The sequence below is a fragment of the Rhagoletis pomonella genome, unplaced genomic scaffold (genome assembly GCF_013731165.1).
Source record: "Rhagoletis pomonella isolate Grant_MI unplaced genomic scaffold, Rhpom_1.0 Rhpom_scaffold_00004, whole genome shotgun sequence".
NCBI lineage: Eukaryota > Metazoa > Arthropoda > Insecta > Diptera > Tephritidae > Rhagoletis > Rhagoletis pomonella.
Window position 1 is genome coordinate 66,202,786 of NW_023458558.1, and position 19,039 is coordinate 66,221,824.

The 19,039-nt window shown below is 36.6% G+C and overlaps 1 protein-coding gene across 1 annotated transcript; it reads right to left on the reverse strand.

Moving 5' to 3' along the window:
• Nucleotides 1–2,309: 2,309 nt before the first annotated feature.
• Nucleotides 2,310–11,521, reverse strand: LOC118738551. The gene is made up of 3 exons (XM_036469492.1): nt 11,444–11,521; nt 3,506–3,742; nt 2,310–3,436 (listed from the first exon to the last, which is right to left on the reverse strand). The coding sequence occupies exons 1-3, from the start codon at nt 11,459–11,461 to the stop codon at nt 2,609–2,611; spliced, it is 1,083 nt and encodes a 360-aa protein (XP_036325385.1). The 5' UTR covers nt 11,462–11,521; the 3' UTR covers nt 2,310–2,608.
• Between the last annotated feature and the right edge of the window lie 7,518 nt (nt 11,522–19,039).

Consider the following 19,039-nt stretch of genomic DNA (forward strand, 5'->3'; position numbering starts at 1 on the left):
TTGCAGTTTTTGTACAGCTAAATAGCACATAAATTACGTAATTCGCGTAGATATATTAAAATTTCGTTCAATATTTCATTTAAAATGCCAGTTTTCCCGGAAATACAAAAGGAATTTCACTACTGATTGCTTACTTTGCGTACTTTTCTACTACCATTTTCGCAACAAGGGATTGCATTCTTCCCCTTTCTCTGTCCTTCCTAAATGCAACCCTTTGTAAGGGAGTGTCAAACCGCTGCTGTCAATAATTATCTAACCTTGTATTATTGAATCTTGTAAAAGTTTAATAAAGTAGTAGTTACCTAGAGCTGGAATTTTCGGAAATACTAGACTGCACATATGTACATACATCGAAGGGCCAGTAACTACTGAAGACAAATTGCCCGTAAATAAAATTCAAAACACTGTACGATTTATACAAAGTTTCCGGGAAACGGCCGTACTTGCGCCCACTTAAATATTACAAAATGTGTGTATCTCAGTATCCAATAACAGTTGTCTCCCAAAATGTGTGCACATCCTAAGTATGGCAATGTCTTTGAAATCGGACGATACCCTGCAGCAATTCAGACTCACCCTAGGTTAGCCCTCAGATATTCCCTATTGTTACCAGCACTAGTCCCTCATAATTCCCCTGGACTAGTCCAATTTTGGAGATTTTTTTGGTTGGAGTAAGATTGCGTTCTGCACTTCGCAGATGCTTTTTCATAATTCGGAAACACAAAAAAAAAAAAAAAATTTATAATTTTATAACCATGTTGCTTCTGACGGCATTTGACCCCGGACCCTCCTGAAAGCTAACAAATAGTGCCAAGCATATCTGCGCACTGAGCTACAGCCACGCATGTGAATTCAAATGTGTGTTCAAATGTTCACTTTGCATTAAGGCCAGACCAAGCGATTGGGACATTTACAGGGTGGTGTTCTTTAAATTTTTTTATTGAATTGCAAGACAACACCACCCTGTCCCTGCCAAACTGTACTTTTCGTCTATCTCTAGGCCGGTTCCTTAGGGACTGACTGGTCGAAGGCTGACATTTTCGATGTCCGATTTCTGACCAGTCAAATTTTAACCAGTGAAGTAGTAGTCCTTACCGGAAAATGGCCGCCTTATTGCTGCAGGGTAGCCAAATGCCACATTCCATATAACTGCATTTTTGAAAAATCGAATACACTGCAATAAAGTGATGTTGAAGTGCTCCAAAAGTGGATGAATGGTGTCAGTGGCTCAGAGCTATTGATTGCGAAATTCTAGGATATACATTAGGGGGGGTCAATTCGTATAGGAGATTTTTTCGACTATGTACAGTGGCGGTCAAAAATGGATGAATAGTGTTTCGTTGTGTTAAAATTAACAATATTTTTCAAGCCAAATTTGTTTTGATATTTTTTTTTATAAAAATATGGTTCATGCTTTAACAAAAACTATATAAATCATACTTTCAAATTTTGTACAGAACTTGGAAAAATTCCTCAAATTTGTATTTAAATTTCGAGCTTTTTAACCAGAAGATTTAGAAATTGGTTGGGTATGCAGTTAATAAGATTACAAAATTCTAGTAAAATAAATGCGGATAAGAATCGCTTATTTAATAATATTTTTTGTTGATGGCGTTTTGAACTTTTTTCCATATAAACACGAAGTTCTTGTGGAAGAATATGCGCAAGACCGTTTGCGAAAAAAATAAAAAACGCCAACGCCAGTTTTACTAAATTTCGTTATTTATATGAAAAAACCACACGAAATCTATTTTTGGAATCCAGAATTTTAATTTTACAGCATTTGGTTCTTACAGAATTTTAGACCCGAAATAATTTAACTGCAAAGAATTTTTTCACATTTTTTCCAGAATTTTCGACCGAATGATTTTTGAAAAGCAAAATTTACTACCGCTCACATAAAATTTAACGATAATGATTTATAATGGCAGATATTTTTAATATCGTAAAAAAAACTAAACCACGAATACGAATACTCAAAAAAAATGTGGGTGATTCTTTTGCATATTCATAATTTTTTGCATAAATAACTTACATCCAATCAATGGAAATATTTTTTCTTCATGGTTGTATACATTAACTAAAAAACTACTGCTCTACCTGTTTTTGTATTAATTGCGTTGAATCTGTACGATCCACAAGCAGTTAAATTTCCCTCTCTGAATTTTGAGTTAGCTCACTTTAGATCTAGGTGTGCGATGTGTAGAAAGTACTTTTGGGCACCTCTACTTACATAGGAGTATATAACAGCAATGCTCATAAAAAAAAAACATTTATAGACACATGCACCGGCAGTGTGTTGTTCATTTCCTTCCGAACTTATGTATATTTCTTTACTAGGTTCGGCATATGGTTTCCCTGTTTTCCACGATTTAAGTAACTTTTAACAGGTTCACTTTTAAATATTTACACATTTAAATATATGTTATTAAACAAGATTTTCAAAAATTATTAAAAATACTCGTATCAACATCTTAAACAAAGTAATTATAAATAAAAAATATTACATACACTAAATAAAGTCGCATAAGCACCAATAGGCGCATATCATCTGCATTCGTAACATGCTTCATTTCATCGCACAAATGTCCAATAGACCTCGGCATCCTCAAACATTGATGACAAGTGCCGGGCGAAATCGCCGCTTACTCGAGCTAACTATCGGCGACGGTGGCTTTGGCTGTGATTTTGGCGAACGTTTCAACTCCGCGCCCTTTGGTCGTCTACGTGGACGATTCGACTTGAATGTCAAATTATCATCGAAATTTGGGCGATAAATTGGTGGTGGCTGTGGATCAATGGGCAACTCCTCATACTCGCCGTCATCGTAGTGATGTTCGACATCTTTCGATTTCATCAAATGCTGGAATTTCGGATTATTCAACAACTGCAGCTTGAGCGCTTCGTCAAGTAATTTCTGTTGATCTTCCAGATACTTTTCAATTTGCTTCTGTGAGGCAACACCCTTAAAGCGTTCGCGCAGTTGTGCTTTAGACCTGCTAGTGCTCGCTGGATGTACATCGTATTCATCTTGTTCGGGTTCATAAACATTGTAGTTGAGGCTGTGTTGAGGTGTGGATGAGACTGCAGAAAGTGTGGGCTTGGGTGGTGCAACCACATGGAAGGGATCCGGTTCATAGAACTGTGAGTATTTATGATGGTGTATATGTTTCTTTGTTGGTTGCAATTTCGTGTCGTGCGCTTCGGTTGAGAAATTCACATCGGCATAGCTAGTGCTCTTAAAATGATTGGGTGTATGCGTACTATACTTGGAATGCGATGATATAGATTTCTTCGGTACCGTTATCGGGTGTTGCACACGTATCTGCGTACCGATGGTGTACTCGCGGCTATCAGTTTCCTTTGAATTAAAATGATGTGCCTCATTTGAATATTCGGCTGAACCATAGCGTTCGCTAGAGTTGTCTTCCTCTTCCTGTAAGGGAAGCAAATTGTTAGTGCGTACTTAGTATGGAAAGAAATTTAAAATTTGTTGCTGTCTTACCGAAGCTAAGTGGCGATAGGATAGTTTCTTTGCATATTTCTTCGCAGATTCCTTTCGCTTGCTCTCCTCGGTATGCAAATCGCTGGCGTAGGAGAGTGGCATGAACTCGTGGCTGGTGGGATGCGATGAGAAGTAGTGTGCGGGTGGCGCGGAAATCGGGCTGTAATAAGTGCGGCGGAAGAATGAACTTTGCGCTCTCACGCTAATTCCCATCCAAAGCAAAATAATGTACAGCAACTGCAAGAGGAAGTGAGAGGAGCCGAGAATTAGTATAACACAGCACAATCAAGCACATATTTACTCGTACATACATCGTATGCCTAATTATAGCTTTGAAATAAATAACAGAAGAAAAGATTTTGATTTAAGATTATCTCTAAGTATGTGGCAATAACCGTACAAGTAATTTACTATTGTGTGCGAAGTGATTTGCATCCGTGTTCACATGCATACATACATAAGTACAGATATAAAATATGTACATACATATGTATGAATGTATGCAAGTTCATAACTAGTTCAATAAACAACCTTGTAACTGGAAAAAATCACTGTCAATGTCTTCGCGCTTAATTAATTTTTCCACGCTCAAATAATGTTGCTCGTTTCTGTTTCTTCTTTAATAACTGCTGTCACGGCCATTGTTAAAAAGTAACATATTCAGTTTTCAATCTGTTAAAAAGCATTTAATGCAAACATGTATGTATTTGTTAGGCATAAGCGAAATTTCGAAACTTTTATGATTTTTGTATCACGATTATGTTTATTAGGAAAAATGGAATAAGCAACAAAGTCTAAGCGGTAGAAGTTATAGCTGCCATTTCGGAGATCACCACATCTTCTGATCAGACTTTTTTTTCTAGACTTCAGCATGGTTCGAACCCGTATCATCAATGTGCAAAGTCAGAAGCGCTAACCACTGAGCTATGCACACCCCGTAAACTCTTGGTGCTAATGCAGTTTAGACTTTGTTGCTTTTTCCATTTTTCGTAATAAACATAATCGTGGTACAAAGCTCAATAACAATAATAAAATTTAAAACATTTTCTTGAAGTTACAAATTGGCTTTAAGACCTTTCTACATTTAACCAGTATTGTGAATTAAATGTTTAAATAAATGTACCTACATACAGAGGTGGCCACGAAGTTAGGGACACTACTCTTTATAATTGCTTTTTTTAGTTATTATTATTTTTTATATAAATATCAGCGTTGCCGCTTTGGCAATTTTTAACCAAAATTGGTAATTTTTTTCTCTATTTATCAATTGTGGTAATTTTTTTTGAAAAGTTTGTAACTTTTTCACTTCGGTCCTATATGTCACAAAGGTCAATACAGGACCTGACTCCACATTGGGAAGTGGCCCGTAAGCGTTTCCTTATATAAAAATACCAGGTAATACTGAAAGTTTCGCAAGCCGAAAAGTTGTTCCAGCGTTCCTTGGTTGTAGAATGGAGTGATCTCTAACACACTGCTTGAAAGTGGCTATTGCTATATATATCTATATCGCCGGCAAACATATGAGTGGAGTTCTATGGAAGTACCCTGCAATACGGGGGTACTACTGACTACAGGACTGCTGAATCGGTAGCTACCTGATAAACACCGTCAATTACCGACCGACTACTCCCAGTGTAATTCATCGATTACTTTTACAAGGCAATGTTCTGGTCACCATCGACTCTCTCTGCACTACCGGGAGTTACTAAAGTAGTCGCTTGCGTGATTTATTGGCGCCCTCTGTCGTAGTTTTTCGCTATTCTACTTACGACTGGTTCGACTCTGCACTACCATGTGCACTACCACGGGTTAATAGAGTAGCTACTTACATAGGAGTCGGTGCAGTAGCGGTTCAAAAGTAGCGATTGACTCCAGCAGTACTGGAGGGTAGATTCTATGTTCTCGTTCAAAAAGCTACGGCATTCAGTAGGGTACTTAACTTTGTCTATGTGTGAGTTGAAAGCTTTTAGGACTGCCCTTAAGCGTTAAATTTTTGAGGTATTTTCGGCCACTTGTTTACATATGTATGTATGTACGGGTATATTGGCCATAACTAGACAAATGTTGATTTTAAAGTGCTCTAAATTTTGAAGTTTATTCGCATAAATACGGCCATCGGAGCCTTATAAAAATTCCTGTGGTGCCATATGGGATGATCTCAGTGGCCAAATGACATCCCCACTATGCGAAGTTATGCGCCTGATAATCCTCTGTTGCAATGAATCGTATCCGTGACACTGTGAATGATTAGATGCTTCAGTTGTTTTGTGGCCTAAGCTTTTTATGGATGGATATGTATGTATATCCAAATGCAAATATACTATTCTGAGCCGTAAGACAGTGCCATGTTCTTAAAACGACGCGCAATCGACAATTACAATAAAGGCACTTATTACAAAAGCTCGTTAAACTTTTTGGTAAACAATTGTTTGAACCCAGCTGTTTTCATCAAAAAAAGCTTTTAAAGCCCTTCCTCTTGGCGTGAAAAAGAACTTGTAAGTGGGGGTCCATGAAAATTGATCTGGTTTCGATAGTAAAGAACAAAGACGTTGGCTTAGCTTTCCTATCAATGTAGGCAGATAATAAACTACTCATATACAATAAGGGACCAAAAAAAAAATTTCAAATTTTTCAGTTATTTTTGACAGGCTGTATTTCGGTGAAAAATGGCCGTATTGGAACATAAAAACCCATTTTGAAGCCTTAAGACTCTAATTTCGAGATTTCTCGGTTACAGTTCTCATGCGATCATCCTAACGAATTGCGCGAAAATATCATAATGGAAATTTTTTTTGTTTTTTTCTTGTCCCAGGTTTGAACAAATTTTTTTAAGTTGGACCGGCCAATAGATCAGGCAACCTGCTTATTTAACTTTAATTTCCTTTTTTTAAAACCTTTCTTAATTTTTTTTTTTTTAACTTGAGTGGACCACAAAATAAAAATACGAGCTAACTTTTGCAAATCCACCGAATGTTTTACTACTCGATGGGTATACTCTCAGAAAATGTTAACAAAGTGCGGGTTGGCTTCGGCTGTCACACATTGTAATTGATTCTCTTCTTGTCACTCTAAAGGACGCCCAGGCCTATGCAGATCCTGTGTCCTGCCTTACTACAAGGCTTCCTCTGTCAGTTGTTTGCAGGAAAGCACAATTCAGATCTCTTCCGAAATTAAGTATACAGGAGTAATTCTGGATGTCACACTTTAATGAAGTCTCACGTTGTGCACATGACCTCCAAAGCGTTGACGGACTTTTTGTAATGTAAACAAGTCTTTGGCCTATTTCATAAAGCGGCAATGATAATTTTGTAACGAAAGGCATTTTCCGTAATGTCAGAGAGAATTTGACGGTTTGGTGGGTGTTTTGCTTCATAAAATCAATTGTCACCACGTCTTAAATTCCCTGAGAAATTCCATTGAAAAAGTGAAAATTTGCCGTTGTCGGGGTTTAAAATTGTCGTTGACAAAATTTTCGCCATTCATATAAAATTTATTTGTAAATCATATGTAATAATTGCATTTGCATTATTTTAGTTTTAAAAAAAATTTTCAAATTATTGAAAACTAATGGAATGCGCGCAATAACCATATAAATAACTTACGAAATTCTCCAGTGAAAACTTTCCGACGGAGCTAATTGGTTTTGTCGCTGTTGTCGCGAAAATGTTGTCAGAGTGACAATTGCCAGCACAATTGTCGGCAATATTCCATACTATCATTGTTGTTTTCCAAAAATTCTCAAAGTTGCCTGGATTTTCAGGTTTATTCAATGAATTTTTCCCTACTTGACCTTCAAATGACCTCGAACCTGACATGATAGGGGCTAACAGACCTCGGATTCGCATTCAGGGCGTCGAATAACATAGGTATATATAGGTTTGGTTCAATATGCAGAAACTTATTTTTGTAAACCTGTGTACTTATCGCCGCTGAGAAAAATACCCTTTTTATTTTATTTAAAGCTAATTAACAAGAGTATTAGAAATTTTTTATGGAAAAGTGTTTGTGTGAATACTCACCGTAAAAAAGTGCCTTTAAAAATTCGGTTAATCGATTATTTCTCAATAATAGCAATTAATTGCAATTATTTTTTTTGGAATGTGTTTAATCATATGATTAATTAATCGATTACTTTATTTTTTTGCCATCCCTCCTCGGGAGATTCTACAAGATTTCGTTCCCTGCGGCTGAATGCTGCCTTGATTCCAACATTGAGCCCGGGCTCGCACACTGTCGAATCTCTGCTGATGGCTCCAAAACTAACGCTCCGTTAAGATATGGTGTCTATATCAAAGACAATTTGGATGAGCTTCATTTTTCTCTTAGGGAATTTACCTCAGTATTCTAAGTCGAGGTATTTGCAATCCTCAAGGTCATTTGCCGTACCTGCCTTGAAGATAACGAGACAGCGGTACAAATTTTTGTTTCTCTGACACGCCTTTACAAGGACTAAGTTTGGGGTTTTTGGCAGCGATGTATTGGGAGACGAAAAACTGACACCTAGCTTCTGCTTATTCGTAAATCAAGTAGATTTAAAACAGATTAAAACGAACATTAAAACAGAAGAATGGGCGCTTGTAGTTTCGACAAAAAAATTTATATATGTACATATGTATGTGCGAAACCAAATACTGTCAGACAACTATCAATAAAATTATATACATAGCACCAAAGGTGTATGTATAATTAATTTTATGATATATTTTCGCAATCGCTACGAAACTTTAATCAACTTTACAATGGGTACAATTTTAGCTTTTATATCTTGCTATTATACTATATAGATTAGTGATCTAGGTTTTCAATTTATCTGGATAAAACGTTTGCCACATGTGTGTACAATAGGGTGGTCCAAAAACGTAAGTCGGAATTTTAGTGTTCAATTCTAGGCGGTGATTTTTCTGTATCGAAAAAATATATCCCTGTGACTTTTTTATATCAAAAAATATTTAGAGGTCGCTCAAACCACTCAAAGTTGTCCATGTATTTTATGTGAGAAAAAAACAATTTTCCGTAGAAATGATGGAGAATTCTTGAAAATCAATATTTTTCGATCGGAAAACTCTGTTTCTCTTCAGGAGACTTCCAATAATAATACTCAATTTTTTTAACCATTTTTTAATACTAACTATTTTTCACAGGTCCCCGAAAAAAGGAAATAGTATTAAAATTGCTAAAATAAATAATAGCGCATTATTATTGGAGAAGTCTCCTGAAGAGAAACCGATTTTTTTAATCGAAAAATATTGATATTTCAGGAGTTTTATACCACTATACAACAAATTTGTTTCCGTATAAAACAGGATTCTATTTTTTTACTGTATATAACCATCCTACGGGGTGAGAGCATTGAAATCCAGACTTTCTTTTTTCATGTGCAGTTTTGGAACGCCCTAGTGTTATACAAGTGCGCATATTTGCATATGTATTTATGTAGTATAAATGATATTTCTCCTCTTAGCTATCGCCATGGCAAATGTGTAATGTAATAAAGATATGTGTGTACCAAAGAGTTTAAACTGGACATACCAGTACCTAACTACTTATAAACTTTTAAATGCTGTGCCGCTTTAGCACTTGTTCGTATTTTTACACATCACTCGTTTTCTGGAAGAAAATCAAAAATTTTAAATTACGGAAAAATTACTTGAACAAAAATATATAAGAGCCATTCCATTGTGACAGACGGAACATTTGCCTCCAGAATGTGGTCAACTTTGCATTACAACTATGTCACTGGAACTTATACATCAAGTTACGATACTTTTTAACATATGTAGATAAATAACTAATGTATGAAAATCCTTTGAAAAAGTGAATGACTGTACTGGTGGGACACTGCCTATGCGCACTCAAAGATGAATTTTAGCCAAAACACTTAATTTTCAAGATCGACCATTTTGTGTCGCTTTCGTTTTCAGTAAAGATGGCCTAAAATAACAATAAATAAGTACACCAATCGTAAAATTTTTCTTCATAATTAACCCAACAAAAAAATGGCGAACGGTATGTATGTTTGTTAGAATGCTCACATAGCGCCTACATATCGTTGCCTAGGTAAAATATTTTCGTAAGTGCCATTTTGACGATTTTCAGTTATCGATGCAGTTATATTTTTTAAAATAAGATTTTTTGATTGGTGCTATCAGTTTTTCGATATCTCGCTTATTCTCCGAGATATTCAGCATGATTTTGTCGTATATCCAAGGTCAGTAGCGACTTTTTCGTTTTTTGTTGTATGTATGTGTAGTCGGTTTTGCATATACGACAATTTTTCCGTACAAATTAACCATTTTTTATTTTAATTCAAATATTGTCATATGTGCAAAACTGCTTGCAAATCCAAGAAGTTGCGTAAACATTTGGCGAGCCTGGACATTTTTCTTTACAGCAACTTGATAATGTTATTAGCACAATTGCAAAATGTTTGCGGAACATCGAAACTCCCAGCCAATTGTGTTTAATTCGACTGCTCAAAAACTCACATTTTCTCACCGTCAAATTGCGACTATTGCATGTGCACTGCTGAGCTGAAATTTTTTATTTAAAAAAAGTGTATTTTTTTCAAGCAATGACTACTTTGGGGTTGAAACAAAAGTATTATTTAATAAACTTGATTTTTCTATTTAAAGAAAGATTCAGGAACACAATCTCCGAGTTGTACCCAAAAAACACTTGATAGCAAAGGACTTATAGTAGGAAATCCGACAAGAGCACGACCGTCACCCAAATGTTTAATGGGTGAAATCTGCTTTGTATGAAATTTAACATGTTAGGAAATACTTCGCTAGTGGGTTGCCTGAAAAAATCCTGGTTGTTTAATGAACAACAAGCCTATAGAATGTTTTTAACAGATGAGTGAAAATTAAATTACAGGAAAAAATAGACTACCCAACACATTTCACATTCTATAGGCTTAATATGTAATTTCGATTGTTACATAATTTGTGTATTAAACAAATTAGTACAAAATTAAAGACATTATAATAATTTTTAAATATTTAATTAAAAATATTTATTAGCACGTTAAATTTCATACAAAATAGATTTCATTCATTAAACAGATCAGTGAAGGTCGTGCCCTTGTCGGATCATAGACTTTTATAAACTTGCCTTCTCTTCTTAGAAAAAGAAGAAGACAACAACTTTTATCGTGCCATTTTAAATATATAATACCGGCTAGTATTTGAAATATCATATTTGTATGTAACTCATCAGACTGAAATTGATATTGAAACTTATGTTCGTTTAGTTTTATTTTAGGCATGTAATGAAAGTATGTGTTTTTATGTTAATTTTTACTGTTTTGTTTTACTTTACGGGTATGTATTCGTATGGAAAATAAAAAACTAATTCTTTTACAAAAGCATTAAAATAAATTACTACTTGTGTATCTGACTATTATAATATTCAATAGTATTTTGTCGTATGTGTAAGGACTTTGTGCATGCATTTTCAAAATATGTTATGTTACAACATCATACTAAGAAAAACTCGCAATAACTCCCATATTATCAAAAAATAATATACAGAAGTTATTGATTTCATTAGTTAATGAAACGATCAATAATTCCTGAAATTTTAAATAAAATCGCAAAACTTTAATCGCGTTTTCCCAAAAATCATGAAAGTTATACACGATAACATATTACCCAGGCGACGATATCGTACCTTTGCAAAAAAATCAAAAACTCGAGAAAATTAAGCCACATTTTTTTTTAATGAACTGTTGTTATTCAATACAGCTTTTAAAGATGAAGAGATGGCGATCATTGCTGCATATCTAACTCGATTTTTTATTTATTTTTTTAATTATAACACTCTTGCAGCAAAGGTATGATATGTTGCAAATGCATTTTTGATTTATTTATTCCGCTTCGTCAGCTGTTGCTAAAGTTTACATACATGGTACATATGTATGTAAAAGTATGTACTTACATTCCAAATCCTCTTCATTTTCACGCGAAAATCCAAAGTCCACAATTGCCAAAACTCCAGCAACGGCACGTAAAACACCAGCTGTCAGTCAATTAAACGCAAGTGCGAATGAAATTTGGCATTAATTTCGTTTTTTTTTTTTATATCCTATGTCTATTGCTTAATAACTTTACGCTAAGTTTGAGCAAGCACCAAAATCACGAACCGACGCGATGCGCACCTAATTAACCATGCAGTGGTAGTACGAGTAGGTTGAATGCAACTAAACCACAAAATGCCACAAAGCAAACCAATTCAAATAACTAACGATTTACGCGCCAGCGTTGTCTCTATGAAACTGAAAGTTTTTCCAATGAGCGCAATGGTTTTATGCAGCTTCCTAATGCCAAACGCGCTTTGAGTCCGCACCGCTCAACTCACCGCTAAGCTCCTAACATCAGCTCGCTCAACTCTAAGCTGCCACCAACTGGTGGTTTGGTGTCGGTTTGACGATGAGTGGTGGCTCTGCCACTGGTTTTGGCTTTGTCTTTGGCTCTGGGCTCTGGCTCTGGCTTTGGCACCACACTTGTTGGCCATTTCGATAGCAATCTGCCAAAACGAACGAAATGTATGCATGCTGCCAGTGGTTTTGTGTCCGTCTCTTCCAACGTTGGCCGCATGTACGAGTAGATACAAATGCATAACTGCAACAAGTGGCTTCTGCATTTGCATTTCCCGAGCCATTTCTATTGAAAGAGTTATTGCAAGCCAATTGGAAAACTAGAGGAAAACACAAAAGTGGTGCTATGTATGAGGTGTAATGTGTTAAGTGGCTAAAACAGCATACCATACATATTTATGCTACGAGCACTTATGTAGTTGAATTTCTTTTAGTTTTCTTTTCATGACCACAGCTCAACCCGCAGTCAAGGTAATTAGCTTGTACGCCATATTTAATGCTCACATGTATTATTTGCATACGAATCACACTTTTCTTTTGTTATAATAATCGTAATATTGCATTTAACTTGATTTGCGAAATTACTCAAACATTAAGATAAATGGGTTTATTGCTCCCATTTAGCATTTGTAATGATAAGTGCAGTCGGTACGTTAATAAAAAGAACATAGCTTTCATTCAACTCTGGATGGCATAAATGGTTGCATACATAGATTTGGGAAATTATATACTTTTAAGTGTCTTTATCAGATTTCATTACTCCGAAGTGCCAATCTTCTACTTCCCTTGATGGCACAATTGCGAAAATCTCGCCGTTTGCTGTTTGTTAGATCATCTGCTCAAGAATGGAATGCTTGAGATTAGAAAAGCAAATCCTTTGTTTTTTGTCAAAAATCCACGGTTCACCTGTTACCTCTCATGTTAATTGAACGATTATCTACATAGTGGCGCAAAAGTTGTCACCCGATGTTCCTTGGCTGTAATTTTTTTTATGAACGAAAAACTGATTGGATTGTGTATATGTATAAATTGAGAGAGACTCCATTGCCGAGTGCTTATTCTTCAACATATCGCTCATCTGCGTCCATTCCCTCGATGGAGCATACATATACAGTATTTTTTGCTTTGCTGCCTTTGTGCTTAAGTGGACATTTGAGATACCTACCCCAAAATGCGCATCACCGTCATAATTTTTAATATTTATAAGGAAACTGCTCCGATAGATGCATTCAACATACCTGAACATTAGCATTACCTGCCTTAAAAATTTGCAACTATTATCAACTATGTAGGAAATTATTACGTTTACCTGCACTGCCTCTACATTTACTCTAATTTTACAAGCTTTTATTTATTTTGCTCATCTCGCAGAACAACGAAAACGGCTATAATTTCATGTATAGAGATAATTAGATACCATCCGGAAAAAATTTCGCTTGCAGTAATTTCTACGTGGTAAGTGCCCCTCCATTATTTGGTTTCATAGGGATTCGGATACCTTCCTCATTGAAGTAGTAAAGAAAATTCGTTTAAGTGCTTTTTTCGGTTAAGCGCCCAAGTTTTTCGTACAAAGAAGGATAGGCAGCTAAGCAAAATATACTGTATATGGGCGATGCCCCTATACAATATCAAAATCGTGCTTGGCGATTTCAATGCCAAGGGCCACTATCGGAAAATTCGGCTTCCACGATGAAACGTCCGATATCGTTCTGTACTAGGTTCCAGCATAAAAAGATCTATCAAACTACATGGCTGTCTCCAGATTGTAAAAGGTAGCTGAAGAGGGAAGCGAAACGTATTTTCCGTAATAAAAAGAGATAGGCCGAAATACAGGAGTGCGAAGAGCTTGAAATGCTGGCGGATAGGAAGCTCGAAAATTTTAACAGAAAGTTAGGCAACTTAGAGAAGGTTTCAGGACAGGGCGAACATCTGTAAGAACAACCATGGTGACCTACTGGGCGATGTCCAGAACATACCTCGCTACCTAAAGGTGAAAAGGTTTCAAGTCAAAATTTTTTTGTTTAAAAATTTGGTATTTGATGCAGAAAGGTGGGTAATACGAAACTACATCGATTTTAATTATTTAAAATTAACTTGGCAACTTTTCATCCTTGGGTGACGACTTATATTATAGAGGGAATCCTTTTCCACCTTATTGAATGGTAACAGCACTGAAAGTAGTGGAGAACAGGAACCCGAGCCCCGGGTACAAGGTCTTATGGAGCGTATTTTGGGAAAGATTGAAGCCCAACGTCCTCGAACTAGTTAGGTAAAATGACGTTGAGCAATACCACCAGCTTTATCAGAAATGGGAAGAACCTCTCCGCACTCTAAAAAATCTGTTGAAAAATGCGACTATAAATCGAGTATATTTTTGTTTATTTTTAAAGTTGTTTGGTAAATTTACACCATGAATATGTATTTTTCTCGTTTACACATTTTTATGTGTAAAACCCCTTTTTGCTAGCGGCTTTACACAATTATACGTGTGAAATCAAACAGCAGATGTGTATTTTGTAGCTTGTACACACTTTCATAGTAAATTTACGCGCACCACAGCAGCTATATTACACTTTAAAAAGTCCGAAATTTAAACAAACTTTTCGTTGAATAATCGAGCATGCAATATCGCGAATAATTAGGTAGCAAATCAGTAACCTACCTTTTAGCTAGGAAATCTACACACTTTTTTTTAGAGTGCGAGTAGTTTGATTCAAAACAAGAGGAAGATAGTAAGTGCCGCAAAACTAAACCGTGTATTTTTACTATTTTCGAAGGTCATTTAGGAGTTGAAAACTGCGATTCTGAGAAAAAAAATTTAAACAAAAGTTTCGTAATTTTATTCCTAGAATCTGAGTCTGTACTAAAAACATGCATATCTTATTTTAAAAAAGGACTTTTGGTCAGTTTAACCCACTTCCGATCGAAACCGGAAGTTTATAATACCACCAACAGATAGAGCATCCACGATTCAGTAGGTAAAATGCTTTCGGTTTATACCTCTCATGAGCATGAAATGGTATTATAACTTTGGTCCGATTTTTGCAAGTACTAGATAGACCCACTAAAATGTATACTAGTATGATCAGAGTGTCGAGCTGAGTCCATTTAGCCATTTTCGTCTGTCTGGCTGTTTGTATGCAATCTAGTCTCTCAGTTTTCGGGATATCCGGATGAAATTTGGTAAGTGGGTGTACCTATTTCTATAATGTATTAATAATTTGTCGGAACCTGAAAGGTCGGACCACTTAATATATAGCTCCGATACAACTGATCTAATGTTCATGAAAGGTATAAAGCCTCCGGTAAGCCGAAGACAGCACTGCTCTTTCTTTTTTTATTAGGAAATTCAGATCTCTTAAGTAAGCCTTTCCGTGCAGCTATTAATGCCACTTTATAAAAACAAATAGATCGCACATATAGCGAATGAATCAAAATATTAAAATGTACTTATATTTTTATAATTACCATAATCAAATATACTAATTAATTACCATAAATATAAGACAATTTCATATTTTCAAAGATAACCCTGCAGGGAAACCGCGGACTGGTGAATCAAATTTCTAGTTCCGTACTAGGTCTTTATTGCCTAAAAGGAACTAGTCCGATAGGAACCAGATCTCCACCAGTTCAAAATCGGCGAAAAGTGGTAATTTTGAAAAACTAATTTTTTCAGTTTTTTTTCACTAGAAATCTATATCTAAAGTGGCGAATTTAGAAATGGTTCGGAACTATAGAAAAAGGGATGCAGAACGAACTAGATCTTATTTGTCGAATTTAGAACTAGTTAGGAAATATCGTTAAGGGATGCAACGGGGGGCTTGCTTACTTTACATAGATATGTGTTCGGCGGCTTTTTCGTTCAAATACGCTTCTATTCTGTGCTTCGCAAATGCTTTTTCATTGCTTGGTAATACAAAACTAAAATTTGTGTTAATATTTCAACATCTTGGGACCGTCGGGAATCTAAGAAATAACAACGAGCACCTCGGCAAACTCAGCTACAGCTAAAGGCATGTAAACGTACATTTCTTACAATCATTCAAACAAATTTAATTTCAAATTGAAAACACATTTCTCCAAAATAACTAAAATCGGACACACGGAAGAACCAAAAAGATTGAAAAATCATGATACTTTTTTCTTTCGTCTACTAACTAACTATCGAAAAAGGGATGCAGCGAGGGGCAATTGACACGTTCTAGGACATCGCCATGTTAAATGCGCCAATTGCTTGCACGCCGCAAAAGAGATTTATCGCGAACCAGTACTGGGTTTAAATGCGCTAGAAGCGCACTAGTTCAGAACTAGAGGTTTTCCCCACAGGGAAGTGAATAGTGAACGCTTCCAAAACTGCATTTTCCACTTGTGCTAACTTTTATTTTGTGCTTAAATTCCTCACTTTAAGCTTCCCAATAAGCATTTCTTTAAATTATATTTTACCTTATACAATACAGTAAAAAGTTACTTGGTATTTTCGTTGTCTGCCAAATATTAGTCGTAAACTTTTGTGACCACATACAGCAGGTAGTCATATTTGTCAAGCCAATTTCGGTTTGTTAGGTTATGCTACATACATTCACCACATGTGCATGTCCGAATGTATGTAAAAAGCACAGAAATCAAATTTGGTTGCAAAGTGGCACGACACACCAAACTGGTTAAATAAAACAATTTATGTCTATTTGATAACAGTAAAATGCAATATATAAAAAATACAATGCACATGGTAATAAACATACGTACATATGTATGTCTGCGTGTGTGTGCAATTCTCCTTCTCCTTTTTTTGCAACCGAAACGAATTGATTTCGTTTGTTTTGAAGTTCAGGTTCAAATGCAGGAAACGTGCGAGCTCAACTGAGCCACATTGCGCAGGCGCGGCAAAATTGCAATCACTTTTGCTTTATGTAGTCAATCGAGTTGCCATAAAACGTTACCATGTGGCATGTTGCAAGTTGCATGATGCTGTATGCACTGTGTGTTGCACACCGCGTACCGCACATAGCACAGCGCATGCCCCTTGCACTTTTCCACTCTTTCAAAGGCCGTTTGCTGCAGCTAGCAGAGCCAACTACATAACATGACGTCAGTGTTGCCACGGACAATTTTTTTCCTACCAAAATCAACCAAAATCTACCAAAATTTTATTTAACTTTTTAATATTTTTTAATGTCAAGTTTATTAAAAATGTAGATAACATAACATTTAAAAAAAAACTAAAGCACAGCAAGAACCATAAAAACAAATTAACTACATATAACAATTCATTTTACTGTACAGACTTACACAAATATTTGTCTCTTTACACATACATATTATTATTATTATTATTGCGTCGGGGATACACGCGCTGCGACCTAAGAAGATCTATTGTGCTTAACCCTAATTGTAATTACTCCAACCTTATTCTCTTTAAGAAGTTAGGCACTTTGGAGGGCTCCATGTTTAAAATTTTGGGTGAAGAAGATAATCGTTCTCCAATGTGTATCAGTCTGCTATTTATTATACGTTGGCAGTAGCCAGCTCACGAAAGGCTAGGGAGCATGCAAGTGCATTTCGGCTCCCCACTTTACGAGGCAGTCAGCTTTCGTTGCCTTCAAGCCCTGCATGTCCCGGAACCCACCACAGCGTTCCGTTATTATGAGCTTACAAGTGGTTAAAAAAGCTGTACAGCTTTCCACCAGCCTGCTGCCATTTTAAAAGAGTCTAAAGCCTTTAACCTGCCTGACTATCCGACATAATATTTTAGTTGCGTATGTGTAAATTGGCAGACTTTATCGAATTTTGGTCCAAATACGCCTGCCCCGGTACTCTCGTCGTCCATCTTTAATCTGCCGGTATACCATGCTTGGGACTTTTCTTCAATCATAGTTATTATCATTTCACAGCAAACCTTTTCAGGAATTCTAACCTTGTAGGGTTTGTAGAAGGAAAACTCGGGATTATCTAGGAATGGCTTTAGAACCACCAAATGATCCCGAAGATCCCAAATTTCCCAGCTGGCCTCTTGTTCAAACAGAATTGATAAAGGAGGACGCCATGGGCATGCGTGTGACAGGTGCCCATAGCTCCTGTTGTGGCCATGCGGACCGGTCGGTGCAGCTTGCTAAAGGTGGAAACCGCCTTTTGGTACCGCGTAGCTTTTCGTCACCAGGCCAGTGCCGCATGCGTGACAACGGGTCTTACTACCAGATTGAAATGCCAATAGGTTAGTTTTCAAGTCTTACAATGAAGTCTCTGTCAGGTGGACAATGGTGGACTCCACCGGCGACATACTCATGTAAACAAGGTTGCTAAAATGTTTGGAGATGATACATATTTTATATTTTTCGCAAATAACTATTATTGTCGCGGAACCAACCAAAATCCAATCTAGCCTACCAACCTACCAAATGGAAAAAAACCTATCAGTTTTGGTGGGAAAAGCAAATGTTTGGCAACACTGTTTGACGTCCACCACAGCAGCCAGCTGCTGGTGCGGTGCGGTGCTGCGGCGCAATCGATGGCGCTACAGGATGTGCTTTGCACAAATGCGGAACTATTTTGTTTGGTCGCTAGCTTTAGTGCGCTTTGGCAATTTATTTATGTGCAAGCGGCGGCAACTGGAGGCCGCTGCTCGACTGGCAAGTGGCAGGTTGCAGCTATTTTCCATCATTGCTGCCGGTGTTTTTGCAATTGATTTTTGAATGTTTTCTTTTTCGTTTGTTGCTGTGTGTGGCTTTTTCCCCACGCGCGCGCGCGCCTCCTCGTCTGCGCTCTATAACAGTCGTTGTTGCGTAATCATTTTTCTCGCTGCTTGATTTTGCGGCAACGTTGGACTTAAATATTTGAAATTACTTCATAGCCACCTCGTGTATATCCGTGCATGTGCACATTTCCTCAGCACATCCTGTCTGGCAGGTAGGAGTTTTCTTGCTTTTGTTTGTGTTTCGTTGTGTGCTCTTTTCGCTATTGCTTCATTGTTTTTCTGCGTGACGCACAAATGCGATTGCAATGTTTGGATGATACGAAAAACCAATTGATTTTAATTGCCATCAAATAGCAGGCGGGAATATCCAATTGCATTTGATTGGATCTCTCCTAATAAAAAATAAGTTGGAATTACAGGTGAGATTTGTTGTTAATTGCGTAATAATGCCACTTGCGAAAAA

Bases quoted from the DNA above. Each gene is read 5' to 3' on its own strand.
- LOC118738551 (XM_036469492.1), bottom strand. The intron at 3,437-3,505 runs GTAAGACAGCAA...CTTCCCTTACAG, and splicing joins CCTATCGCCACTTAGCTTCG to GAAGAGGAAGACAACTCTAG.